General features: G+C 51.2%; 1 protein-coding gene across 1 annotated transcript; it reads left to right on the top strand.

Annotated features, from left to right (window-relative positions):
- Positions 1-27,903, top strand: SMAD6 (SMAD family member 6). The gene is made up of 4 exons (XM_052672589.1): positions 1-715; positions 2,597-2,653; positions 3,780-3,857; positions 26,999-27,903. Exons 1-4 carry the CDS (start codon positions 94-96, stop codon positions 27,538-27,540), a joined length of 1,299 nt encoding a protein of 432 aa, XP_052528549.1. The 5' UTR covers positions 1-93; the 3' UTR covers positions 27,541-27,903.
- The last annotated feature ends 30 nt before the right edge of the window (positions 27,904-27,933 follow it).

Here is a 27,933-nt window from a genome sequence, read left to right as displayed (position 1 = left end):
CGGGGGCGGCGGCTCCGGGGGCGGAGGCGGCGGACGGGCGATGAGGAGATAGAGGCGCGGAGCGGAGCGAGCCCCGGGCCGCCCTCGTATCGTATGTTCAGGTCCAAACGCTCAGGGCTGGTGCGGCGGCTTTGGAGGAGCCGCGTTATCCCGGAGAGGGACGGAGGAGATGGGAACGGCCAAAGCTCGGAGCGAAACGCGACGGCGGTGACGGCCGAGGGACAGCGCATGGCACAGCCGCGCCGGGCGCAGGAGGGCGAGGGCCGCCCGGTGCGCTGCTGCCTGTTCGCGGAGCGGCCCGGCCCCGAGCCGCCGCCTCCTCCTCCACCTCCTCCTCCTCCCGGCGGCGCCTCTCCCCCCGGGCCGGGCGGAGGCGAAGCGCGGTCGCGGTTGGTGCTGCTGGAGCGGGAGCTGAAGGCCGTCACCTACGCGCTGCTGAAGCGGCTGAAGGAGCGCTCCCTGCACAGCCTGCTGCAGGCGGTGGAGTCGCGCGGCGGCACTCCGGGCGGCTGCGTGTTGGTGGCCCGCGGGGAGCTGCGCCTGGGGGGCGGCCAGGCGGCCCCCCCACACCTGCTGCTGGGGAAGCTGTTCCGCTGGCCCGACCTGCAGCACCCCGCCGAGCTGAAGGCCCTGTGCGAATGTCAGAGCTTCGGGGCGGCCGACGGCCCCACCGTGTGCTGCAATCCGTACCACTTCAGCCGGCTCTGTGGGCCAGGTGAGCGCCGGGGCGGGGGGTTGAGCGTGGGTTCCCGTCCGTTTGGGGTCTGGGAACGTCGCCACGTGCGGGCGCTGGGAGACGATGCCCCGTTTAGGATCGTAGGAGGTGGCTTCTCCCTCCCCCCTACCCCGTTTTGGGCCGTGGAGACGGGGTTCCTCTGGCTCTCTTTGGGGCTGGGGGAGATGTGGGGCCAGGGGAGTGGGGGTACCCTGTTTGGGCTTTGGGCTCATGGGGAGAGAATGTCCCGTTTGGAGCTTGGGGAGATGGGAGGTAGGAGGACCTCTATTTTCTCAGTCTGGAATTGGAGGAACCCCAGTCTAGGGATCTGTAGAAGCTGTCCCCAAGTTTTGGACCGGGGGAGGTGTGTTGCCCGATTTGGGGTTTGGTTTGGGTACCTGGGGGACACGGGCGTCCCCCATGTTTGAGGTAAGGGAGATGAGGCTTCTCTGTTTGGCCATGTGGGGCATTCTCCGTATGGGGAGAGGATGCCCCGTTTGGGCCTGGAGGAGATGAGGTTCCCCGCTTTGGGGACATGGAGAGCGGAGCCTTCCCCTTTCGGGGCTGGGGCACTCGGGAGGGACTCCCCACTTTTGGTGCTGGAGGAGTTGCAGTCCCTCCAGTTCGGGGCTGGGAGAAATGTGGAGGGGGTCCCCAAACGCGGGGATGAAGGAAGTGGAGTCGCTGCTCTCCGGGGCGATGCTCGGGGCTCGCAGGGACCCGGCTGCGGTCGGGGAATGCCTTACACGAGCTGGGTTCCCAGCACTACTTTTTCTTCCTGGAGAGAAGAAAAAAAAAGAAAAAAGAAAAATCCTTTGTTTCATCCTTTTTAATTCTACATTCCTTTTTTTCCCTTCCCTTCTTCCCTTTTTCCCCCCTCCCCCCGGGTTCCCCCGCCATGCGAGGCCGCCCCCCGCCGCCCGCCCGCCGCCGGCGCCAGCCTGGCTCCCGCCTGGCTCCGCTTATCGCGCCCGGGCGGTCCCCGCCGCGCCTTAAAGCCGCAGCGCCCCGGGGCCGTGGGGCCGCCGCTCGGCCCTGCGTGGGGCTCCGCTTTTAGTCAACTTCTCTTTTTTTTTTTTTTCCCCCTCATATTAACACCCCCGGAGGACCTTCCTCCGTGTCCCCTTTTTTTTTTTTTTTTTTTTTTTTAATTTTTTTTTTTTAAATTCTTTTTCCAATGCTCCTGTTTTGCACCACTTGCTTGAAAGAAAGTTCTGTGCTCCCGGAGCAGTGGTGCTACTTTGACTTAGGCAGCCACCAAACTTTCCAAGCCGCTTTCCTGTAGCGGTTGCTGCCTGGTGCCCCGTACGTGGTGCAGCAATCAGAGCTTTTGCTGCATCCGCTTTTTGGGGGGCTGTTGAGCCTTCGCAAGCAGAGCACCTTGCAGCCCGCAGGATTCTCAGTGCATGGCCCAGGAGGAGTGCGGTGTTTTGGGGAAGCAGTAGGTGGCTGCAGAGCAGCGCAGGGGGATGCTGAGGTCGTTTTTAGGGCTGTAACTCAGGGAGCAGCGGCTGCACGGAGGGGTCGGTGTTCTGAGCTGTGCCAGAAGCAGTGTGTGCACAGTGCTGATGCCCGCACACAGCTCAGGTGACTGCATCTCAGCAAGTTACAGTTGTGGAAATAAAAACGCTGGAGGACCTTGACCCTGTGCACAGCCCCGACTTGCACCTCACAGCCCCGGCAGCAGCAGCAGCCCAGCTCAGCACAGCACTGCTCCCTGCAGTGCATGGCAACACAGCACTGCTGCTGGGCGCCGGGCCGTGCGTGGGGCAGCCCCATTGAGCAGGGCTGTGGGGTGGGACGCGGCGGGGGCACTTCGGGGCTCAGAGGGCTTCACTTGTGGCCCAGCCGCAGTGCTAACGCAGAGCTCTGTTTTCCCAGAGTCTCCGCCACCTCCCTACTCCCGGCTGTCTCCTAACGACGAGCAAAAGCCACTGGGTAAGTGCGGCGCAGGGACGGCCCCGCGTGGTTGGGCTGTTGGGGCTGCTCCTTGTTCCTGGGCAGGCGTCAGCTGATGAGCTTTGTGAAATTAATGAACGCCGTTTATCATAGCAAATTGCCGTGCCGACGCACGCACATTTTCCAAAATAAGACGCAGCGCTATTTTTAATGAAGGCGTAATGAGAGGTTGTGGCACGGCGCGGTGTCTGCTGCCCTTCCTGCTGCAGGGCTGGGATGGGGGCTCTTTGCAGGCAGAGCTGGGCGAGTTTGGGAGGGCGCTTTGCTTTTGCAGATTTAAAATAATAAATGAAAGCAGTCGGGGTGGGCAGGCTGGGCCAATGGCAAAGGGTGCCTGCAGTGTTCCTGCATGGTGCTCTCCTGCTTGGGGTGCGTGCAGCCCTGCTGCTTCTTGGCCCTATGTGCTCTGTGCCCATTTCTTGCTGCAGTAAATCAGAAGCAAAGGGCCCAGGGTTTGCAGACAGGGTGCGGGGCTGGGCCCCGTGTCAGGACGTGCGAGGGATATGGGAGTGCAATAGGGGAACGATGGCTGTTGGTTAGAACTGGGGGGGAGAAGAAGAAAAGGGGGGAAAAAGAGGCCCTCATCCCTCCCTGCTTTCCCCCCCCCCCCCCCTTCTGAGTTAATTCCCTGCAGGAGTCGCTTGGGATAGATGGGGGGAGTGCCACTTGCTTTGTTAGAACAACAGCCGGGGTTGGCGGTGTGCTCTGCAGGCTGCAGGGCTGGGAAAATAATGGTTAATCTTTGAGCAAACAGTTGAGCACTTAATTAGAGGGGTGTAAGCAAGAGAGAATAACAAAGACTCTTAACTTGTTAAAACAAAGTTTCCTTCGCTTCAGCAAAGAGGAAGGAAGGAAGGAAGCAAGAATAAACAGCTTCAAGAATTTTAATGGTGATAATTAAGTATAGTAACTATGAATTGTTTAGAGGCTTAATGTAACCTTATCCAGTAAGCACCAAGTTCCTACTTGTTGGATCAGCCCCACTGCAGTTCTGTCTGTGGTTGGGGCAGTCGGGGCATTGCTGTGTGCATTGTGGGGCTGTGGGGTCAAGGGCTGCTGAGCAAAGGAGGACTAAAAGGGTCCATTTGGGTTTGTTTCTTTGCAGATCTCTCAGATTCCACGTTGTCTTACACTGAAACGGAGGCGACGAACTCACCCAACATCACGCCCGGGGAGTTCTCAGGTTGGCAGATTGTGTGCTGTGTGCCCGTGGGTGCTGTGTTCTTGGGGTGCTCCTTGCTATGAGCGAGGGAAGAAGGAGGGGCGGTTGTTCAGAGCCCACGTGCTGCGATGGTGCTGGGGACATCTGTGTGTTGCTGATGTGGTGGCAGCAGCAGATGGCACTGCTGTGGTTGTCCACGTGGTTACAGTAGGATGTGATGGTTTCCACGGTCTTTCCAATCATCATGATCCTGTGATTCTACATGGCTGGCGTGATGTTACCTGCAGCAGTTCAGGTTGCTGGGTTGGGTCCCACACTGTGACACCCAGAGCTGGCTTTGCCTTCCTGCTGTGCCCTGTGGCTGTCACTGGAGTCTGGTGGCACCTGGGTGGACATCGGAGCTGCTGTGTACAGTGGACAGCCAGGAGGGACCCGCCATGGGGTCAGTGCCCATCCGTGTGCCAAAGGTTTGGTTCGGGGCAGAGCTGAGGAAGGGATGCTGATGCGCATGGGGTTGCTCAAGCAGATGGCACTGCTGCATTGCTGCGTGGAGCACCAAAGCAACATGGTGTGGTGCATCCCTGCATCACGGCACATTTCCCATGGGGGTTTCTCAGCGTCTCCCCATAAGGGCCCCCATTGCAGTGTGTGTGACGGTTGCGTGCTCGGCACAGCCCGCAGCTTTTGTTGTAACCTGATCAGAGCCATTAATGACAGCGGCGGAGTTCTAAAAGCAGAAGTTCCTGAGGATGTCATGGTTTAGCTCCCATGGCCGCTGAGCTCTTTATGGGACATCTGGTGGGTTTTGGGGAGAGAGGAGAGATTTTTAACTTGACTTGAACAATGCAATGATAACATGTGACCAGGACCGTATGAAACCAGATCCCTGCTCTCCCCCGGTGTACTTCCAAATGGTGCAGCTTTTAATAAGAGTCTGGGGCTGCCTGATTTATTTGTCCCCAGTGCTCTGATTGCTGAAAGAGGATAAGAGCGGAGCCAGAGTTAACCCGTGCGTGTCATTGCCAGGGGGAATGAACCTGTTGGGTGCAGGCGTGGTGCTGTGCTCCTGCGTTGGTTCTCCTTGGGTCAGTGGTGTGGGCACGTGGCCCTCAGTGTGCAGCGAGGGAACCGAAAGTGCGTTTGAACTCAGGTTCCAAAAAAAGTGAATTTTGGACCTGGCATGAGGCTGCTGCTATTTATTGCTCCAGCTTTGATCATCAAAAAGGCTTTTCCTACAAAAACCACAGAGTTCAGTTTTGGATAACAAAGAGCCCCATTCTCTGACTCGTTTACTTGATGAACTCTGAGGCAGGAAGTGTTAGCCTGAAAAAAGCTCATCTCCCTGATGTGTGGAGGAGTTAAAGGTTGCTCTTTTTGAAGTAGACTTTCTCAGGGCTATTATGCTGCTCTTAAAACCTGGATGAGCTGTCAGTGAGCTGCTGGGGTGGGACTGGGTGGTTCTGAGCATGGGTGGTGTCCCCAGGTGTGCCATGGTCCTCAACTTTGAGGTCTGCCAAGCAGTGCTGGTGCTGCAGGCACTCGGGGGTGGATCCCCAATTTCCCAGCCTTGAGGTTGGTAGTGTCACACCAGAGCAGTTCCAGCCCATCCCTGGGGACACACTGGGACTGATTTGGGTGTGCTCGTGGGACAGACCTGCAGGAGGAATGCTGGTTTATGGAGGGGATTCAGTGGGCAGACTGGGGACAGCAGGGCACTGCTGGTGGCAGCTCTGTGCCACTGTCATGCTGGGGGACACTGCAGCCCTAAATGACCCTTTTAAAGACCATGGAAGATCTCCATTGCGCAAGATCACTGTGCATTCCTGGTGGGCTCAGCCCCACACATCTGTAAAGATACCAGATGTTGGTATCTTGCCACGTCAGTCATGGTGGCACTGAGTTCTGCTGCAGGAGGTGCAATGGCAGTGCTGTGGGATGCAGTCCCTGTTGGCCATGGTGCAGAGTGACTCCGTTGGAGGCTCTGCAACCTTATGGAAGCATTGGGGCATTGGTGTTCCTTGAGAGAAATGGGGAGAGTAGAGAGCACTGCAGAGCAGTTTGGGATCAGTTTGTTCAGCCTCTTGAAGAGTTTCAGCCCCATGGGACAGGCTGGTAGTGTCAATAGGGTGAATTGAGGAGGGGGAGGGGAGCGGCATGGTGGGGAGAGAAAGAGCCAGGACTGAGTGGGTCAGAACTCTTTGACATCTCTTGTGCCCAAGGCTTGGGAGGCCAGAGAGCTGTGTGGATGGCAGTGGGACACGGGGCTGTCCCCTGGGTGGCTATGGAGGGGGCACTGCGGGGTTTTCCTGCTCCCAGCAGTGTGTAGGATGAGCTCAAGGAAACATATTTTCAAACCCACTGAATGGAGAAAGTGAACGTCGCTCTTCCTCTCTCCCCAGAAATAACAGGCTGCGAGGATTTATGCTAACAAGGAAATTTATGAAGATCCTCTGTGTTAGGAATAGGAAAGAGGAGAAAAAAAAAAAAGCCTATAAATATGTAAGGCGGATGTGTGTGGAAACTGGGCAAACACTGCCCTTTCCAGGCTGGGGGAGGGACAGTGCCATTACCATTCAGAGAAGAGGTGAGATTTTTCCCATGGCGGCTTCTGCTTTGGGACGCTGGTGGGGAGCAGGCGCTGGGCTCAGCTCCTCCTGCCCCCGTTCTGCTAAAGGCAGAGCTGGGCGTATCTGCATGGGCAGAGTAATCGCAGACAGATGTTTGTTTGGGCCAGCAGTGCTTTTGGTTTCCTTTTTCTTTCCTATTTAACTGCAGGCTCGCTGGCGTGTCTGACGCGGAGCAGTCTGTAACAATCAGGGTTTGGCGAAAAGCTTCCCTCGGCGGAGCGGCGCGCGCGTTGCCAAGAGCTACTTCTTTGATGCAAAAAAATACATCCTGGAGGTGCTTTGTCAGATGTTTTTATATTAAACATTTTTCCTCCATACTTTTAGTTTGCCAACGGGAAATAAAAGCGCATCTATTTTCCAATGTGCTTTGGAGAGGAGTTGGGGGGGGAGGTTTCTCTGCGCGCTGCTGTGGATGCTCTGTCGCGGTGCAGCATCTTTTCCTGCATGCCACCTCCTGAGCTTCTGTCTTGCTCGTGGGGGTTGGGGAGCTCAGAGAAATGTCCTTCCTGGAGAGGAGATGTGAAGGTGGATGGTCCCATAGCCGGGTGGGCTTCTCTGGATGTGAGGATGATGGCTATGTTTCCTCCACCCACCACAGGGCCAAAGACACTGGGGTTTCCCAAATGTTTCCATGGAGGCTGTGGTTGACCCATTGGAAAAGCATTTAGTCTGTTCTCTACAGTGCCTGACCCTGTGTGCCCTGCATCCCACGTGGAGGATGCAATTCCAGCGATGGCCATACAGCTCTGGAGGGGTTTTTGGGGCAAGCAACAACCTGTGGGGTTGTGAGCTTGCAGTAAAAGGGTTTTGGTCCTCAAACTGGGAGCTGAGCCAGGTTGACCACATGTGTGGGGAAATGAGTTTTGTGGAGGTTGAGGGAGCTCTGGACAGTTGGCTGCAGGTGGAAAAAGGAATTTGGGTGCAAAGAAAGGGCAGTTTTATCAGCAAGAAAGGGTTGTTCTTGGGGTTTGCAGAGTGATAATGCCCCGGCCTCCCAAAATGTCATGGGAGTTGACTGCAGGGCTGGAAGTGATGTGCCAGTGATGCTTCAGGTAAATGGGGATTGCAAAACTGGAATCTGCCTCTTGCCTTGCTTCCCTTGGAGTAGCATCCTTCCTCTTATATGGAATGGCCTGTGGTTGAAAAGGACCACAATGCTCGTCCAGTTTCAACCCCCCTGCTATGGGCAGAGACTCAACCAGCAGACCAGGCTGCCCAGAGCCACATCCAGCCTGGCCTTGAATGCCTCACGGATGGGGCATCCACAACCTCCTTGAGCAACCTGTTCCAGTGCGTCTCCATCCTCTGTGTGAAGAATTTCCTTCTAATATCCAACCTAAACCTCCCCTCTCTCAGTTTAAAACCATTCCCCCTTGTCCTATCGTCCACCCTCGTAAACAGCCATTCCTCCTCCTCTTCTGCTGTTCCTGCATCAACCCTCCAGCACAGCACTTGGAAAAGCATGGATGATTGGAGGTGTGGCTGTTCCAGAAGAAAGGCAGAAGAAGGGAACAGCCGGAGCCTGTGTACTGCACCACGTGTGGAAGGAGGGCAGTCTCATCTGTGTTGGGCCTCATGCATAACGCAGGGACTACGGCTGCACTGAAATTTGTGTGCATACAGTTCCCTGAGACGTAAAGAGGATTCCTTGCAGTGGAGCCAGGAGGGTGCTGTGGAGTGAATGCGCAGGAGTGGAGACATCCTGCATCACCCTGATCCCAGCGGGGATCTGAGGCGCGCTGAGATGCTGTGAGGTGAACCCAGGGGAGCTGCTCCCACCTGGCAGCAGGGAGCAATCTGCAGGGTGACAGCACCAGAGCAGCGTTTCACTGGGAGCATTGCATTGGATTTTGCATTTCACGGCGCTGTTTGCAGGGGAGGGATGTGCATTTCTCCTCCTGCCCTTACCTGGACTGGGCTGGCTGTGAGCTGCTGGCGGGGCCATTTCTGCATGCAAGCACTTGGAACGAGTGCAGCGCCTGATAAAATGTGTTTTTGTCTGTGGTTCGTGAGTGGTTGTGATGTTTGGCCTTGAATCACAGAGTAATCACAGCCTTCACTTCTCCGAGCACATAAGCATCGCACTTTAAAAAAAAAAAAAAAAAAAAAAAGGAAAAAGAAGAAGAAAAAAAGAAAAAAACATCAGGAAGTGACTGAGTTACTTAAAAGTAAATTAGTTTAATCTTTGTAGCCAAAACACCACATTCCTGCAGCCTGTTAGGAGCGGTGTACGGCTTTCTAGGTAGTAAAAGTGCCTTTGATGTAGCTCCGGTTGTGTCTCTGGGCAGAGCCTATCTGATGGTACAGCTTTGTTTGAACTCTGCTGCTGCAAGGGGCTTGCAGAATCCTGGACACAGAGTATTTATGGCCTTTGAAAGCAGCGAATGTTTTGAAGGGGAATTTTGGCTGCTGACGAGGACCTGTAGAGAGAGGCAGGCATTCACAGTTACAGTCATAGTTTTTTTTTTATTATTATTATTATTTTTTGCGTGGCTCTTTGATGAGCAAGAGGTGTTTATAGGCTTGATTCATAACCAAGTTGCAAAGGTTTTCCACGGAAATAACTTATTAAATCCGCGGCGCTGAGCAAAGCAATTGAAGTCCGTGGGCTGTGTGTGCATCAAAGGCTGCTCCTGTCCTCCCTGCACTCCTGCCCTGCGCTGTGCCTCCGTAGGATGCTCTCAGCCAAGCAGGGGGCTTGGGGTGCCTGGCAGTGGAAGAAGGAGGGAAGGAGGAAAGGAGTTAGGAAAAACATTGGGGGAAATGTCACCTGTCCTTCAGAGCTGAGTAGGCCTGCCTTGGTGAAATGCTGCTTGTTTTTGTGCTCAGAAGCAAGAAGCTGTTCCCTTCCTGCTCTCAGGCTGCAAGGTGCTGCTTGGCTGCTGTTGCCTATTTGGCCCTTTTTAGCTGTAGAAAGCCCAGCAGCATCGGTGCAGCTGTACTGCAGAGCCCAAAAACGCTGCAGGTCCTTTTCAGCTGGAGGTGGGAACCATCCCAGGGGTTACCAGACCCAAATTCCCTCACAGAACAAATCCTTCTGCCTTGCACTTGAGTGCTGGGAGCAGCCTGGCTCTTCATGATGGATGCCTCAGTCTGTACAAGCCCACGAACAAAGCCTGCCAACTAATAACGTTCCAATGGAGGCAAGAAAAGAATCACTGGAAGCTTCTGAATTTTACAGGAGTGCTTTCTGTTGGTGCTTGGATTTGGTAGGTCTGCATTGGGCTGTGTGTCTTCAGAGCTGGTGCTTGCCCTGGTCACTCACATAGCTGCTGTTAGCTGGCATGTGAGGGCTAGAGGAGGAACTGGCAGAGATGTCCTATTGCAGAGCAGCCTTGGTGCTGCAGTGCCTGCATCCCATCATGGCAGCCCCATTGGGAACCTCATTGCTTCTTTGTGCACAGAGCTGTGGGGCTCTGGTGTTGGGCAGGACCTGGGGAGGGTTCGTCATTGAAGCACTGCAGAAAGGTCCCAGACACTGCTGCATCAGTTTTATCTCTATATCCCATTAGAAGGAGCAAAATGCACCAGCAGAAGGGCTCTTTTTCAGCTCTTTCCATTTATTAAGCTCTTGTTTGCTCAGATTTTTCCATTCAAGGAGCCAAAGAATGTTAAAGACTTTTTTTCCTAAAGAAGTTTTTTTAAAACTGCTTTACTCCTTTGTACATAGACCAACAGCAAATTGCATCGCTATTTAGTAAAGAACAAAATGCATTTAGTGGCTTGCAGAAGAGGCAGGTGTTGCCCGGGGGGCTGTGAGCACTCCTGGCTCTGCTGCATCCACACTGACCCCACACCGTTGTGTCCTCATTCCCGTGATGGCCGTGTCTGCCCCATGTGTGGAAATGAGATGTTCGTCAATGGGAGGTCAATGGAAACCATAGCAGAACTCTGCACAAAGGGAAATGGGGTTTGTGCAATGCTTTGCCTTGCATTGGGTAAGGAAAGGTGTTTTTTCACTAATTAAGCAGTAAGGAGGTGTTGTGTTCAAGTGCTGAGGATGCTTGGAGTATCACACAGGCATCAGTAGCTGTACCTGATGGGATGGTGTCCATAGCATCCTCCTCGTGGGCCAGACTGAGTGTTCCCAGTCCCATCTTCAGTACAGATGATGTGGTCCTGCTGGGGTTGGTTCATGTTGTTCTGACTTGTCCAGAAAGTTACTTTTAAAGCCATGGGGATCCATCCTTGTGCTATGCCACAGTGCAGGGAGCAGCTGTTGGTGGGGAGCTCTGGGTGTGTGTTCCCCTCCAGGTTTCTCAGGAGTGCTTTCTAAAATTAATTGCTGCCCCCCCAAAAAAAAGCTAACCAAACAACAACAAAAAAAACAACTGAACTTTATGAATCAACTGGGAAGCCAGTAAAAATTAGCAATAATGAGCTCATTTTAATAGGAATGGGGCGGCTGCTCTGCTGGCTGCCAACCATTTCTGAGGCTGGCATGGTATTGGTGCATGGGGTCCAGTGCAGGAATCTGATCTGAGGTTGGTTTTGCAGCAGTGTGTGATAAAGGAGTTAGTGTGGTTAGATATAGGAAGAGTCTGCCCAGAGAAGTGTCCAAGACCAGATTGGATGGGGCTGTGGACAACCTGGTGTGGTGGGAGGTTTCTCTGCCCGAAGCAGGGGTTGGAACTGGATGGCTTTTAGGGTCCCTTCCAACCCAAACCTGAGATTCTGAACTGGAGGTGCTGCATCCTCTGGGGGACATGGAGGACCAAGGTTGTTTCCCACTGAGCAGATGATGCCTTGCATTTAGAACCAGGCACTGGCATAAATCCTTTTATTGTTTGACCCATCTTCATGTACAGCAGGAGCTTCCCAACACAGGAATCCATACTAGAATTTCACTCAGAGGCTTGCACAGCACCGTTGGAAGCTGGTACCATCATTCCCCATGCTGCCCATTGATGGCTGCCTGGGAGCGTGTCCCAGCTCCTTTAGTCCCTGCCCCAAAGGTGTGCAGCCTTACCATGCAAAAAAGAGAGCAGCCCAGTTCCTGCTGTGCTGCACATCGCGTGTGATGTGAGCCAGGGGTCGGTGGAAATTTCCACTGTGGAGGAGATGAAGGAAATTCCTCTGTGAGTACAAAGTAAGGTAAAGATCCTATGTGTGCCGTGAGTTGCTTTTCCCCCCATTGTTGAGCTATTTTAATGAAAGGGAAATGTCAGCAAAAGTGTGTTTTGAGAAAAATAAAAGAAGTGCCACTCGCACGTCGCTGGATTTGGAATGAGAGTGCTGTGGGCAGCATCTTCACTGCTGAAACAGGAACAATCTGAGCCTTTGGTCGTGTGCAGCTGATTACAGCCACCTGTGTTGAAGTGCCTCTCCTACCAGCAGTCATCTGTGTGGGCCTTTGGAGCTGGATTGTGTTGAGCTGCGATGGAATGGATCTGTTCATTGAGGCTTTTAAGGCTTAAGGTCTTTGCGAATGAGTTTTGCTTTTGTTGTGCTGAGTCCGATGGCATAAAAAGCCTTCAGTATGGGTCTGTCTGAAGGGTTTTGCTTTAGAGACTGCCCAGTGAGGTTGTGGATGCTCCGTCCATGGATGCATTCGAGCCAGGCTGGATGTGGCTCTGGGCAGCTTGGTCTGGTGGTTGGCAACCTTGCACGTAGCAGGGGGTTGAAACTGGATGATCGATGTGGTCCTTTTCAACCCAGGCCATTCTGTGATTCTATGAAGTGCTGTCTGCCCACTTCATTGAGACCTGCAGGGAGGGAGAGCTGAGCTCGGGTTTGGTATGAGGCAGCTGGATGCCCTGCACTTTTTCTTTCTGGAACACAGTGTCTGCAAAGGGGTAATACAGAGTACTATGGTGCCCAGGGCTCCCCAGCCTGCCCGGGGCACAGGGGGATGCTCATAGCCTTCATGCAGGCAAGTACATGCAGATGTAGGTTGATGTATAGCCAGCTTTTAATTATTCCAGGCAGGACGTGCATACAAAACTGGGCTTACAGTGTGGAACAGGTCATGAGGTGCTTGTGGCTGGCAGTGCCCTGCAAGTGCTTCTGCATCAATCTCAACTCTTTCCCAGCCTTCTGCCCTGTTCTTTCAGTATCCAGCCCCTGGCTGCAGTCCTCCATTCCTGCTGGGCTAATTTCAGACAGCTGCAGCCACCTTTGACACAGCCATCAGGATGGCTCTGGTCCTGAATCCATTCCCTTCTGACCCCCCTCTGTTTCCTATTTAGTAAGCTCTGTGCTGTTTGAGTTAGGAGCTGGTGGGTTTTGTGCTGCTGGTGGTAAATGCCATTTTTGTAGTGGAAGCACAACCAGCTCACATCGTTGCATCTTGCCCTCAGCCCCTGCTTCTCTTTCTGTTGGCCTCTAGGAATTTTGCAAACCTGGGTCATGTGGATTGTAGCTTGAAATGATCCTTGGAATATCCCATTGCCCTCTGAGTGCTCGGGGAGCATGCGTGGGAGAAAAAGAGTGGGTTTTAAAGGGGGTTTTCTTTTTTGCTTTCATGATAGAATTACAAGCGAAAAAGGACAGAGGCTGCCAACGTGGGGTTGCTCTCAGCCCTCTTGCTTGCTTTGAAAACTGCGATATGTTGGTTGAGCTGTGTCTTAAAGGAAATCCACATTTGCATTCAGCTGTTGTGTCGTCCTCTGTTTTAAACCCTTGGTGACTTTTTGGAGTATTTCTAATCTAAGTTTACAACAGACGTGCCCACGTTTATTCTGGGTCTCTCCCAGTTGCTCTTCAGGATCTGCAGTGCAGGGTAGGCAGTGAGCTTGATGGCAATGCAAGGCACACAGCAAGTCCTGCTGGGTGGGGATGTTGCTTTTCAAACCAAAAAAGTTTTTGGCCATTTTTTGGCCATTGGTCATGTGAGCATCTGAAAGCTTCCCCGCATCAGGATATGCTTGCCTTTGTCATTCTGCAGGCATTGAAATGCAGTGGCCAAACTTTCTGTGTCTGGGCTCTTCTCTTTGATGTAATTGCACTGTTAGGGGGAATTGCATGGGGAATTTGGGCTTGTTGGAGCTGTTCTGTGCTGCTGATGGTGAATGTTGGATGACGCAGGCTTCCTCTGTAGCTGGTGGAGCAGCCAGTAGCTCCTAAAGCAGATGGTATGAGGGCAGCAAACAGTCTCAGGTCCGAGTTAGAGCTGTCTAAATAGAACTCGTGAAGTCAGTTGAGTTCCTTTGCATTTCTGGATGGTATTTTGGACAGAAGCTGCCCACCTTTGTGTGCAGTGAGGAAGAATTTTTTTCACAAAAGGAGGAAAATTGGATGGTGATGGGAGAATGAGTACAGGTAGCACACAGCTCCATTCGTGGTGACCTCTGTGCTGTCCTGAGAGAGCTGTAGAGAGCAGTTTGCCTCCTATAGCAGTGGTCACTGAGGGCGCTGGGGTGGGGTGAGAAATAAAAGCCAGCAGTGCTTCTAGAAATGCCAGGAATGCGAAAATGTTTAAATGATTTAGTAGGAGAAAACTTTTATTTAAACACTGAATCGAAGAGCACCCTTTCATCTTTAAACCATCAGTGTTTGAACTTCCATCCAAGTTTTTTTTGTTGTTTTTTTTTTCCGGGCTTTCTTTGCACTTTGTCATCTGTGACACAAAGCTGTGCTTCGCAACGCCGTTAAACTTCCAGGTCCCCGTTTCCATTTGTTGCCATTGCCTCAGACACACCTAAATGACAGCAAAGGAGAACTGCTACGTGCGTTGGTTAGTTGAGAAGATCCACATTTATTGGGAGAATGTCAGGTAGAAACCACCGTGTCCAAGCAAAGCTCATAAAACTGCACCGAGTTTCCATATGGGAACCACCCTGAGTACGGATGCGTCAGTCGGCGTGATGCTGTTTTTCCATCACAAGGGAACACTCACCTGCGAGGAGGCATCTCAGGTGCTGTGTGTGCAGAAGCCAATGGGCAGAAATTTGGCTTTGGGTTGAAGCTGCTACACAACTGTAAATTGCTTTGTTGGGGGTTATATGTAGTGCAGCTCATAGGCACCCTCTGTTTGAGGGTGAAGGTAATTATTTCCTCCTCGTTTTGGTGCTGGGAAGACCCTGAGCTCCGTGGGCCCTCCATCCCAGCAGCATCCTAGCTGTGCCCTCCTGGCCCACAGTGCAGTGTTAGCATGGGAGATGTCCATGTTTGTGTTCTGAAACATCCCAGCATGTGCCATGCTGATGGCGTGCCGTGCTGCGCTGCTGAGATTTACGCTTCCTAAGTACATTGTAAAAATCTTATAAAGTAGCTTAAATATTTACAGAACAAGCATTTAAGGAAATTCTGTTATGTCTCTGAAGGAGCTGCTGCTGTTGCATTGGGCCCATCAGACCACAGCCATGTGCTTTTTTTTTCCTTTTTTTTCCTTTTTCTAATCGTCTGACCTCCAGGAATTTCTTCTCTTTTCTTTTTTTTCACTTCACTGTTTTTAAGCAGACAAACAACTGGAAATTCATGCACAGGAACCTATAAATAATGTTAATGGCCTGGCTTGCATCCTCCAAAGCCAGGAAATGTAGAAGGATGGCAGTGGGCTGGCCTGGCCTGGGCTGGGAGGAGGTGGTGGATGAGGAGTGGGCATTCCAAAGGGCTTCTGTGCCCAGGGAGTGGGAACAGGGGCAGCCCAGGTGGGAGATTGCACTCCAGCAGCAGCTTTGGCTGTGGTTTGCAGACCTTGTGGCTGCAGGCTGCCATGGGGAGGAGGCTGTAGGGCCACGATTGTAGAATCATAGAATGGCCTGGGTTGAAAAGGACCAAGATGATCATCGGGTTTCAACCCCCTGCTATGTGCAGGGTCACCAACCATTAGACCGGGCTGCCCAGAGCCACATCCAGCCTGGCCTTAATGCCTCCAGGGATGGGGCATCCACAGCCTCCTTGAATGGATGATGGAGCTGTAGAGCCGTGATGGAGCTGCAGGCTGCCATGAGGCATCCTCTTCTCAGGGCTGAACAAACCAAGGGACCTCAGCTGCTCCTCACGTGCCTTGCCCTCCAGATCCTTCCCCATCTTTATTGCCCTTCCTTTGGAAGTTTTCTCACAGCTTTCCGTCCTCCCTACATTGCAGCACCCAAACCAGGTGCAATGCCCTGGGCTGGGCTGCCCCAGGCAGAGCTGGATCACACTGGGCCATGCCCTGGGGCAGGCTCTGTAGCACTCAGCTCCCTGCCTGCTTTGCCTTGCAGTTTCCCCATGGTGCATGTTCCTTTTGCCATCAGATTGCATTGCTCAGTGCAGTTGAGCAGTGCTGCCCCTTTCATCCCAGCCCTGGTTGCTGGCAGCTCCTCACGGGTGCTCCCCAGCAGCACTTCCCAAGATGCACATTTCATTTATTTGCCTCCTGCTTGCACAGCAAACGGATGTTTAGACCCAAAAGGAAATCAGGTCGCTGCTTTCTGGGCTCCGTGTGCAGCAAACAGCCCTTCAAAATAACTGCAGCCTCACCATGCCAGGAAAAACAGCAGAGCCAAAATGTTGCAAGAAAAGAATTGTGCCTTCTGTGAAAGCTCTTGTCTTTTGCTCCAACTCTGCCTATCGGGCCTGTTGTTCCTAGGTTTTGTTTTGAGGCTTTTAGCCCTGTGAGTTGTTATTTCCAGAGCAGAGGGGCTCAGCGTGCACTGGATGCCACGTTTTGCCAGTTGCTGTTATGTGGCCAGGTTAATTCCTTGGACGTGGGAGCTTTTGGGTGGGACGCTTGATTTCTCCCTGTCAGTGCTTGGATTGGTGCCATGCTGGGGTCACATTGGGCGAGGTGAACCTGAGACCCCCAGGTCCCTGCAGGGCTCCCTCTCACAGGGGATTTTTTTTGGCCGGAGCTGTGGGAAGAGCACAGCCTATCCCAAGTGAGTCACCCCGGGCAGGAAAGGAGCTTGGCAGGTTTGGAAAAGTGGCCGGGAGGGCAGGCGATGCCCCTGCCTGCTTCCTGCCTGCTCCAGCATCCTGAACCACTGGTACCCAGCATGGGGTGGGTGCTGGCCCCAAAGGTACTGCTGAGGTGGGCAGCAGAGGCCTCGCTTTTAAACGTTGTTTTTTTCCTCCCTTTGGAAATGCAGCCTTTTGCAGTCATGCAGTCACAGTTAAAATAAGGTTTAAATTATGGGGCTGGCTGTGGCTTTTTCCCTTTCTTTCAGAATTTTTGCCAACTTGCAATTTACTTAATGAAATCCTGCTATTTCGTTTAACAGGGATATTTTTTGCAGATGTTGATTTAACCCAGCTTTATAAAATATGTGAACTGTGCAGTTTCTTTCCTATTTTTAACAGTTTAAGGATTCGAGCACAGCAACATGACAGAATTTTTAGCATCCATAGAGTGGTTTGTTTGTGCCATGCAAGGGCTGAGGTTTAAGGCTGAGGCTTCCCGTGTTGCTCCTCCCCATCACAAACAGTCTGAAGTGTTGCAATAATGAGCAAAACGATTCAAAGGAGGAAAGAGCTGAAAATCTGCTTCTCTGTGAATGCATTTCTGCAAAAGATCCAAGTCTGATTTTACGCTCTCATTCTTCAGGCGGTTTTGAGCCGGGGTTTCTTTACATCCAAGTGAGTATTTTGTATAGATGAACTCCAGGGGAACAGAAGGAGCAATGAGTCTCTGCAGTGGTTGACAGGCTGTGTTTTTAATGCATTTCCCCCCAAAAGCCTCACTTTATAGCTCCATTTCCCCAGAGGGGAGAAGTATTCTGCATTCCTCCATTAGCACTAGGCTGAGTGTGGGGCGTGCATTCTTGAGCTCATTAACTATAATGAAGCACTCCCATGCACTGATAATCTCCCTGTCTTTGATTTACCAAACAGCCTGACCTGCTCTTTTTCTGTTTTTTCCCCTAAAATGAGGGTAATGGTGGTATCAGTGATAGTGGTGCTCGATGCAGCACACCCCTTCCACTGCAGCATCTCCTGGCCATGTTTGACCATTCAGAGGCAAGCAGTAGTATTAGGGTGGCTGGGATTCGTGCGGCAGGACAGGATTCATCCCACTGACTTGTGTGTATTTTGGTTGGTTTATTCTTTATTTTTTTATATATATATATATATATATATATATTTATTTTTTTTTTTTAAAGAAACTGTGGTTTTCTGTAACAAAAACAAGTCCTGCATGGTCAGGGAGGGTAATGAGAGTGAGTCACCTCCGCTCACCCTGCGCAAACCCTCGGTGAGGGATGGGACATCTCCGGGAGATGCCTTTGGGGACTCGAGGAGGCTCTTGCTGTGCTGCTGCAATACTGCCAGCATTGTGGGTTGCATGACATGGGAGACAGGAGCAGCCCTGCTGCCTGGCCGCTGGGATGAGGGACCAGCAAAGAGCGCAGATCCTGAGATGCTTGAGTCACTGTTTAGTCTTTGCTTGAAGTGGGGACGAGAGCCTATGGATGCTGGCCACGAGCATGTTGGTGGAGTGAGCTGCTAACTGCAGGGAAGGGCTGGAATGGCCCCAGAAAATGTTTACACATCAATCCATGAAGCGGCTATCGGAAAATCTGGCTGTGTGGGTGCAGACACAACGCACGCAGCCCTCTGCACGTCCCTCCCTGCGCCAGCGTGTGGGTGAGGGAGGGCAGGAGCCGTCCACATCGCCATTGCTTTGTGTTTATCTCCAACAGATAACAGCCCCGGCACCTTCCTGGCAGGTTTTATCCCTCCAGCTCGCACACAGCAGGGGCTGTTTCCTTGCAAAACAGAGGCACCCTGGATCTTTCAGTTCTGCAGCAAAAACTGTGAGAGGAGATGAGAGGAGAGGAGGCCCGGTCTGGTGAGGCTGGCTCAGCCAGCAAGGCTGGGAGCTTTATCTGGGGAATGATCTTGGGCTTCGGCCAGTGAGAACAAAGCCTGAATTTCCATTCCACTCTCAGCCCCTGCCTGGTTCCCATATATGTAAGGGCACTGGAAAAAAAAAAAACAAAAAAACAAAAAACCAACAAAACCAGCAACCTATATAAAGGCTGCTGGGGGGAATTAAGAAGGTTGCAGGGAAGTGAAAACCAGAGCCCTTTTGAGGATAGAGGGTGGGGTGGGACATGGGGCTCACAGCATCAGATTTTGAGGGAAAAACAGAGGTTTTTGTTCTCCCAGTGTTCCCGGGTTGGGATCTAGGGGCTGTGCAGGGCCAAACGCTGCTTCCAGCAGCTCTTTCCCAGCCCATTGGGAGGAAAACACTTGGTTTGGCTTTTTTTCCATATCCCCAGTTTGCTTGCAGACGTCACAGTGATAGAGGTGGAGCGGACCGAGGCTGCACTCACACTGCAGCACAGTTGCAGGCTCTTAAAATAAAGCCAGCAGTGATGTTTGCTTTGGTTTTGCTTTAGTTCTCCTCCATGGGAAGTATCCCCTTTATTTTTGTTTAGGAAAAGCAGAAAAGCACAGCAAAGCTGTTGCATTGGCAGCTGGCTTTGTTTGCCACATCCCGTGCAAGAGTTCTGGCCCATAGATCTCATCTTGTTTGCATTTTGGGGGCCCAGGAGACCAAGGTCGGGGAACCATTGGGCTTTGACCTCCTGGAAAGAGCAGATTTTGGGAAGGGAAGGAGCTGAGCTGCAGTATAGGGCTGGTGATGGTGGGAGATGGATTTTGCCTGGTGTGGCTTATGCAGGGTGGCCAGGTGTAGGCATCCATCGGTCAGGAAGAGGATCCAAAAAAACACCTTTCTTGAAAATATCCACTGGTTTTCTTCTGTAGGCATAGAATCATGGAATGGTTTAGGCTGGAAGGGACCTTAAAGATCATCGAGCTCCAATCTCCAACGTGTAATGGCAGAGGGTTGTGCATCCAGCATCCAGCACGGTCCTGCTGCTGTGTGGGTGCTGCAGACATTATAGTGAGTGTGGGCAGTGGGAGGTTGGAGCATCCTCAGAGGCTCTCATTGCTCTAGTGCTTTCAGCACGTCAGCATCCAGCTCCCCAAAGCAGCTCCATGACCCAGTGCCACAGCTGTTGTGGCTGGAAAGCCCCTGGTTTGGCGCTGCTGGGAAGTGGGCAGCGCTCGGAACCGGTCATGGAGCTGTGGGCTCTGCCTGGGGGGCACAGCAGAGGAGAGCTATTCCCATTTCTCTTCAGAGGAACCTAGTAATTAGTTCTTGCTTCTAAAGTGCTTTGAAGCTCTTGAGTGAAACTGCTCCACAAGCAAAAACTATTATTATTCATGAACGCCCTTTTCCAGTCTGTTCTGTGGGATGCTCTGCGTTGCAGCAGTTTCCAGCTCTGGCTATAGAGTGGATGATTCTCCCTAGGAGCATTGCTGGTGATCTTTGAGAGCACCAGGAGCTGCTCTGACATTGCCAGCCTCAAAGCCAGCAGCAGAAATGGGTTTGAAAGTGAGCGGAGCTCAGCTGCGCTCAGGATCTGCCCAATTTGGCATCTGTGGTCATTTGAAGAAGAGGAAAACTTGCAAGTGCTGAAACCAAGAGTGAAAAAAGGGATTTTCTTTTCCCCATTTCTTTGTCACAGCCTCTCAGATCCTTTCCTACCAAAGGCTCTCAGGGTCTGAGGCTTTTACCCTCATTTGAGTGCGTTTTGTGCCGCACCCAGCAAAAGGAAAAGCCAGCCCCTACTGGGCAGGAGTGGGAAGGCTTTCAGCAAATGAATGATTGTGTGGGAGAGTGGGAGAGAGCAGCCCCTAAACCTGGGACTTCGCAGGGCTCGGTCGTACCCAGGGCTGGCTTCCAAAAGAGGGGGGAACCTGAGCCAAATTTCAGCTGATGACAGGTCAGGTGCTTTCATAATTGGCAGCAACTGCAGGTGATTACGTTTTGGGCTGCTTTTGAAGAGGTATTTACATTGTTGTGCTAAGCCCTGTGTGCCAGGCACGGCGTGGCCACGTGCACAGCGCAGGAGCTGAGGTTACATTCGACCCAAAGAAATCACCACAGTCTCCCAAAACGTTCCCTTCCAAAGTGATGCATAAAAACGTCAGTGAAAAAAACACGAGTGGTGCTTCTAAATGGTGGATTTTGGGGTTTTCTTTTTGGTTTTTTTTTTTTTTGCTTTTTAGTTTTTTTCACCTTTGGCTGAAAAGACCTTTGCAAACTGTGCAGGGAAGGTGGAAAATGGAAAAAAAAAGAAAAACCCAACATGTTGAAATACCTTAAAGCATAGTCTGGAGTGCATATTTAATGGACAGAGAGCATGCATCGGAGAGAAACCACTAGAGTTTAGCTTGAAGATAACCAATGATGCTTCAGAATTTCAGGGCAGAACTAAACATGGCATGTGCTTTTCTTTGAAGGATAAGAAATTAGCATGAGCTGATGATTTTACAGAGTGGTTTCTTTTATGCAGAGAAAATTGTTTTCATCCCCATTCTTGGCATTGGCTCCTGTCCTGTGTTGCTTTTGTTTCTCGGGCTGCCATGGAAATGTCCCCCCTTCCCCCCAGCCCTCTCCACGCGCCTCATGCACTGGCTCCGTTGCCCGCCAGACCCTGTTTTTTGAACTAATTTAATTAATTAACCCAGCGCAAGTGTTCTTCTGAGTTAATCATCTGCTGGGTTAACAAATTAAATCGGCTCATGAAAGAGGCTGGGGGGCACCAAAGCTCTGGTCCAAGGTAAGGGCTGCAGGAGGAAGAGGAGATCACCAGGACCTCCTGCTGGGGATGGAGGAGCTGGGACCCTGTTGGCCATGATGGTGGTGACACCAGATGAATCACGATAGCAGATCACACTCTTATTTTATTATCGGCGTAAACAAGGCTGAACCTCTGTATCTCTGCCAGCCTTGCAAACCAGCAGCCTGGCAGAGAGTTTGGTGGTTTTAACATAGGGAAGGTGTAGCGTGCTGTCCCTGTAGCTGTTGGCTGGAGACCTCTCCAGGGAGTGAGTTTGTCTTGGTTAAAGCTGGGATATTCAAGCACTCTTCAGTGATTCTGGACATGAAGGAGAAAGGTGCAGGAAGAAGCTGACAGCCATCCAACCTCCTTCTTCCATTCTGCTGCCCATTGTCTTCCAGTAGCTTCTTGACTCATCCAGAAAGGGATGGAGATGCCCTTGTTCTCATGTAGACTTCTTTTGGGGGCAGACCTGCTGCCTCCATACCTCAGATGCTACAGAATCACCGTGGGATGGCTGCCTCCATCCGTTTGCAGGTGGACTTTGGCCATACATACGTATGGTAGAGCCAACATTGGAGTGCTCCTGGGGGCTGATGAAGCAGCTGCTAGCCAAGACATGGAGCACGAAACATTGGGAAATTGTCTTCAGAATCCCACCCTAGTGATCCCAGCGAGGGATGGGCAGACAGAACAGTTGGCACAAGGGCTGTCCCAGCCTGGGCATCCTGTTCTGCTGCTGGCTGCAGCTGTGGGCTCGCAGGGGGCTGGGTGACACATTCCAGCTGAAACTTGTAAGGCTGAGGTATTTTAAGTATATTGGCTTAGCAAGAATGGTTGTGAGCTTTGCAGGGGCAGATTGACAATTAATTTTTTTTTTTTTTTTTTCTTTGCAGGGCCATAAAAATTCCATTTATGCCGTGGAAAGTTTTAACCTCTTCCTTACCCCAGGAGCTTGTTTCTAAGGGCATTAATCAGGGCTTTGAGCTGATGGCTCCCCAGTGAACTGTTAAAAGCTTTTTGGGAAATGTGTGTGTTCCTTGTGCCAGGCTTTTTATCTGGACCTCGTTCACAGTGAGCCATCCTCGTGCCATGTGCTGGGCTACAAACATGCTCCTGGGCTGCAGGAAAGAAGGCTGAATTTGTGTCTGATAGGGCTCATAAAAATGGTGGGAAGATCTTGGCCATTGGGCATCAGGTGTGCTTGAGCCATGGGGCCATGGGAGTGAGTGATTCAGGAGGGCTGCAGAGAGGTGGGATGTGAAAGTGGGATACAAGCAGAGACCTACGACACGTGTCATTGTCCCACTTTGTCCCCTCAGCAGCCAGCTGGGCTTCTCCAGGTGCCCAGACATGCTTGGAGTCACCAGCATGTTTGGAGCTCGCAGAGAATTTTCTTTGCATGAGTTCCTCTCCTTGGGTGACCTGCCAACGTGTTTTGAACAAGCTGCAAACAAGATGCCGTGGAGGGGAGGCTGCTGCTCTTGGTGGGTTGTATTTAAAAACCAACCTGTGTGATTCAGGGCTGTTTCATGGGGAATTGGTGCAAAAATAGGAATGTTCCTCAAAGCAGTAAGTGAACAGAATACCATGGCGTGCTGCTGGGGTGGTACTTGGGGCCGCTGGGGCACCACATCCTTTTTCACCCCTCTTATTTGCAGCCATGTATCATTGAGGCCCCGTTGTCACCAAGGGCTGATGCAGCAGGGTTGGTGGGTCAGTGTTTCAGTGGCTCACCTGCTCTGCCCATGGTTCCCATCCTGCCCTTAAGTGCAGCATCACGCAGTGGGCAGAGACTGCGCTGTGTTGTGTTGTGGAATAACCATCTTTCTGTTTTTCTCTTTTAACAAACTGCTTTGAATTGTCTGAGTGGCTTCATGTGCTGTCAGACGACAAACACCCCACACCTCCACTTATCTTCTTTACCTCCACGCTCAGCAGGGAGCAAGTGCAGCATTTGCTTTCTGCATGCCTTCTCCTACCTGGCTCCCATTTCCCTGAGACCATTTCCCCATGAAGTTCTGGTTTTGATTCCCCCGTCTCGCTTCCTATCTTGTTTTTTTAATCTCAGATTGTTTGAATTTCCTTCTGAATGTGCCTGCTGCAAGGCAGTGCTGCAACAGAGGAAATGGTGACTGGGAGGAACGAGCCCATGAGTAAACAAGAGCCAGAGTTTGAGTCTGTGCATGGGATCGATGGAGGTGGCTTTGATGGGGGAGATAGCCCTGACGCCAGCCAAAATGTAGCTGTGAGTTGGAGCTGCCTACAATGATAGTTGTTAGAAATGTGGTGTGTACCATCGAGGGAGGCACGGCAGGACTAAAATGTTTTTCTTTCTTCAAAAAGAGGGGCAACAAGCACGCCTCTGTTCCAGAGAAGGAGGAAAGAAAAAAAAAAAAAAAGTGTTTTCTAGTCTTTGCATAAAAGGCAGCGTGGAAAAAGAGGAGGAAAAATGGAATATTTATTTAAATTGCAGAGGGCTTGCTTTTCTGCCGGCCGCCCCTGCTGTCTGCTGAGTGGTAGCGGCTAATAGCTGGAGGGGAAACTAATACTTGGCAGCGGATAAGACACAGCGCAGGCCCCCTTGTACGAGGGGCTTGCTAAAGTGCTTGCTTTATGTCAGGGCTGTAAGATGAGTTCATCTTCCCAGGGTTTGTTTGAGTGCACCAGGAGATAAAAGGAGGTGAGGAACCCAGCCCGGCACCAGGAGGGTCCTTGGGGCAGAGCTTCTCCAATGAGACCGAATGATTTCTTCTCAGAGTGTTTTATTTGTGCACTGATAAAGCATCTCATAGTTTAGATGCATTGAAGCACAAGGTATTAAAAGCCTTTCCCTGGTTTGAGCACGTGATATATCAGCGTCTTTACCAAAATGTTTGCCAATTCCTGGAAAGCAGATGTGGCACTTTGGGGACACCCAAAGGCAGATGTTCCTGTAGCATAGGTGCTGCTTTCCTCCTGCTTTGCTCTCCCCTACTGGGTACCTTAATTCACAAAACACCATGGGAACCATGGGGGTATGGTCTAGGGAGGGACATGTGGGGGTGTGGGGGGGTCAACCCCCCACAGGTTGGACCTGGTGATCCTAGTGGTCTTTTCCAGCCTTAATGATTTAACAATTCTACTCCCCTAATTAATTCAACTGATGGGGAAACCTGAGTTTTGAAGTTACCTCATTCATAAAGGAAAGGAACTTTGGAGACAAAGTGGGAGTTTCTAAAAAGTGGGGTGAGAAAAGAAAACCTCCCTACCTGATGGGCATGTGGGGCTCCATGGAGGCTGGGAGGTTAAGCAAATGCAGAGCTCAGTAATTGCTACCAGCCTTTGGGCCCCAGATGAAACGTTCCAAGCTCATCTGTGGCCCCTCCAGCGAGACTTGGATGGAACAGCAGCAACATTTGGCATTTGGGAAGGGTTTGGGAGTGGTACTGGGGGCAGCTCAGCTATCTTACGTTCCAGCAGAAGGGTGATTGTGTTACGATGTACCTGCTGGTGAAATTTGGGTGCTCAGCACCTTTCCTGCCTGCTGTCCTGCTGTTCTCATCAGTTAGAAACTCTGCAAATGTTTCAAAATGTGGGATTTCTTGCTTTCTAAAGAGTAAAGCACTTTGACATCTGCATGGTGGTAGACCAAGGGTTGCTACTGGTTTTCATCCATTCCAAGCTCTTCGTTTCAGAAGGTTGTGCAGATGTGGCTGAGGACAGTTTTGCTTCAGGAACGTTTAGCTCAGTAAGTCTGTTGGGGTCAGGTTTGTGATAATGCCATCACTTTGGTAAATGTAGTTTTTGCAACTGCTGTAGAAGTGCTGCACAAAGACTTCAAAACCTTTTGTCACCAGACCTCAGTGCGTCACATGGACATAAGGAATCTGATGTTTTCTAATCCAGAATTAGATGTGACTCTCCTCCTCTAAACCTCCTTGTTCCCGTGGCTGGTGCTTTGCAAGGCAGCATGATCTAAAGAGTAAGAAATGGGAAAAACCTTTGTGTTGGCTGATCTTTGTTGTAAGCAGAGAGCGGCGTTTGGAGGAACTTATTGCAGCATGGCAGTGAATGGTTTCCAGCCCCTTAGGGAAATGGGTGACCTGTCATTCCCTTATTGCTTTGCCATGTGTTATGCTTGGGTGCATCACTTTCTGGGGGGTGTTTTGATATTGAACCTCAGTGTCCCTAAATAGAGCCCACCTGAAGCATGGTCCTCCTTTATCTTGGCCATCTCTGTAGGGCTTAGTTGCAAGGCACGCATTTTCCCATGGCTTCAGGAGGCACAGCACATCAGCTCCAGTATTAGGGGCAGAGCTGATGTTTTTGTTCTGTGTGGCAGTTGGACATAAATGCAAGTAAACTTTTCCCAGTAGGGCTGAAGTCTGTTACTGCTGCAGGATTTCTTTCCCGGTTCTGGAGATAACACACATCAGACTGGGGCTGTTGGCACCCATATGGGGCTTTAAAAATAGTTGCAGCAGGCAGTGGGGAGAAAGAAGGGGGTCTGGCATTTTAGAGGAGGTTTGGACCGTATGGTGGGCTTGGTTGGGGACCATGAGCATTGCCCACGGCCAAGGGCATCCCGCCAGCTTTGCTGCCTCCTTGCTTGCCCAGTGACCCCACCTCCCTCTCCTTAAATTTGCACAGTTACAACTCAAGTTAAACTCTAACAAAGCCGCTTAATTCAAAGATCGCTAATGGGGAGGAGAGCCCATTACCCTCCAGGGGAATTTGAGCCTGAAAAGAAATGGGGCTGCGGGGATGTGCTTGAAATCCTGTGCGTCAATGGGGTCTCTGAAGCAAAATAATGGCATCACTCCACGTGTGAGTTAATCGGAGCTGATGGCACGGATGCAGAGGGGTCAGCAGGCCACAGGCGTGTGATATATTGTCAGGGAGCTTAATGCAGGGCTGGCTCATTGCAGAGCTCCTTGTTGAAATCCAAGAGCAATTTTCTTTTAACTGGAGGTGGGAGTGAGGCTAATGTCCAGCAAGAGGTTAATTCGCCCTCTCCGGAGCTGAGGTTCCCATGTTCCTTCCGGTGGCACCATAAATACAGCAGTGAGCTCTAAGCAGATTTCTGGCAATCTGTGTCCCTCCCATCTTCCTTGAACGTAATTCCTAGAAAGAGAAGATATTTCTTGTTCTGGAGAGAATTCCAGTGGTTCTGTAGGATGACATATATAGTTCAGAGAAACTACTCCCCATTGGCATGAAATGCCTTCTCGAGTTTCATGCTCCCCGTGGGAACACTTGCATTGCTGTGGAAGAATATTGCATAGAGGAGATACTGCCAGGTCATTCATTGAGATATTTCATGGACATCTCCAGCATCATGGCTTGATGAGTGTTGGCCTTTGGAAATGAGGGTGTGGCACCATGGGATGCCAGAGGAGCTTAGGGACCTGCCAGGCTCAGGGATGGCTGAGCCGTAGTGCAGCTGTTGGGGTGTCATGGCACTATGGGCCTTCGGTGCTGGAATCTCAGGGGGTGCTGGACACACTGGAGCAGGTTGCCCAAGGAGGTCGTGGATGCTCCATCCCTGGAGGCATTCAGGGCCAGGCTGGATGTGGACCAGGGCAGCCTGGTCTGGTGGTTGGAGACCCTGCACATAGCAAGGGTTGAAACTTGGTGAGCATTGTGGTCCTTTTCAACCCAGGCCATTCTATGAATTCTGTGAAAGGGGCAAGTCTTGAGTACATGGGGTTCTGACATGGAGGCAGGATTGAGCAGTAAATTAGACAGAAGGAAGTGTTGAGCTCCATGGGACCTGGAGAGCGGGCCACTGAATCACCAGACTTTGCTTGAGCCTTCCTTCCTGGTGGCATTTGCCATAATTTAATAAATAGAAGCTTTGGGTTACGGATAAGCTTTGGGTTAGGATGTTAGTTGATGACGAGCTTTGGGTTGAAGGACAAACCTTGAGCTGAACTCAAGTTCTGTTCATGTGTACAGAGCTTGTGGGTGGGAATAGCCATGCATTTGTCCTCAATGCCTAACTGAGGTGGTCAGAGCAAACCTGACCTGTGCTGTTCTTTCTCCACAGATGCCAGCACGTCGCCCGATGCCGTGAAGAGGAGCCATTGGTGCAACGTGGCCTACTGGGAGCACCGGACACGCGTCGGCCGCCTCTACACAGTGTACGAACAGTCTGTCAGTATATTTTATGACCTACCTCAAGGAAACGGCTTCTGCCTCGGACAGCTAAACCTGGAAAACAGGAGCGAGACTGTGAGAAGGACTCGAAGTAAAATCGGTTACGGGATTTTACTCAGCAAAGAACCGGACGGTGTGTGGGCTTACAATCGCAGCGAGCATCCCATCTTCGTCAACTCCCCGACACTGGACATCCCCAACTGTAGGACTTTGATCGTGCGCAAGGTGATGCCGGGCTATTCCATCAAGGTGTTTGACTACGAGAAGTCCTGCCTCTTGCAGCACACTGCAGAGCTGGATTATGCGGACGGGCCCTACGACCCCAACAGCGTGCGGATCAGCTTCGCCAAGGGCTGGGGGCCGTGTTACTCCAGACAGTTCATCACATCTTGCCCGTGTTGGCTGGAGATCTTGCTCAGTAACAATCGATAACAGTCAGCCTCTGACAAAAGGAAAACAAAAAAGAAAGACACAGACTATCCCAAATATCATCTACCTAGATTTAATATAAAGTTTTATATATTATATGAAAATATATATTATACTTGTAATTATGGAGTCATTTTTACAATGTAATTATTTATGTATGGTGCAATGTGTATATGGACAAAAAACAGAAAATGCACTTTGGCTTATATAATTCTTTCAATACAGATTTAAAGAAAAAAAAAATTATACAGCAAAAATAGGAGAGAAAAGCCCTAATTTTGATGTATGGTTTTTTTGAAATATTATTAATACCCAGACAAAAAGCTACTACCAGTCACTCATTGATAATAAAGTATTCGCATTATAGGGGGGGGGTTTAATTGTCTTTTTTTTTTT

This window comes from Tympanuchus pallidicinctus, unplaced genomic scaffold (genome assembly GCF_026119805.1).
Source record: "Tympanuchus pallidicinctus isolate F22 unplaced genomic scaffold, pur_lepc_1.0 scaffold12, whole genome shotgun sequence".
Taxonomy (NCBI): domain Eukaryota; kingdom Metazoa; phylum Chordata; class Aves; order Galliformes; family Phasianidae; genus Tympanuchus; species Tympanuchus pallidicinctus.
This window is presented reverse-complemented; position numbering and strand designations above follow the sequence as displayed.

Bases quoted from the DNA above. Each gene is read 5' to 3' on its own strand.
- SMAD6 (XM_052672589.1), top strand. From the start codon at position 94: ATGTTCAGGTCCAAACGCTCAGGGCTGGTGCGGCGGCTTTGGAGGAGC. The intron at 716-2,596 runs GTGAGCGCCGGG...CTGTTTTCCCAG, and splicing joins CAGCCGGCTCTGTGGGCCAG to AGTCTCCGCCACCTCCCTAC. The intron at 3,858-26,998 runs GTTGGCAGATTG...CTTTCTCCACAG, and splicing joins CACGCCCGGGGAGTTCTCAG to ATGCCAGCACGTCGCCCGAT.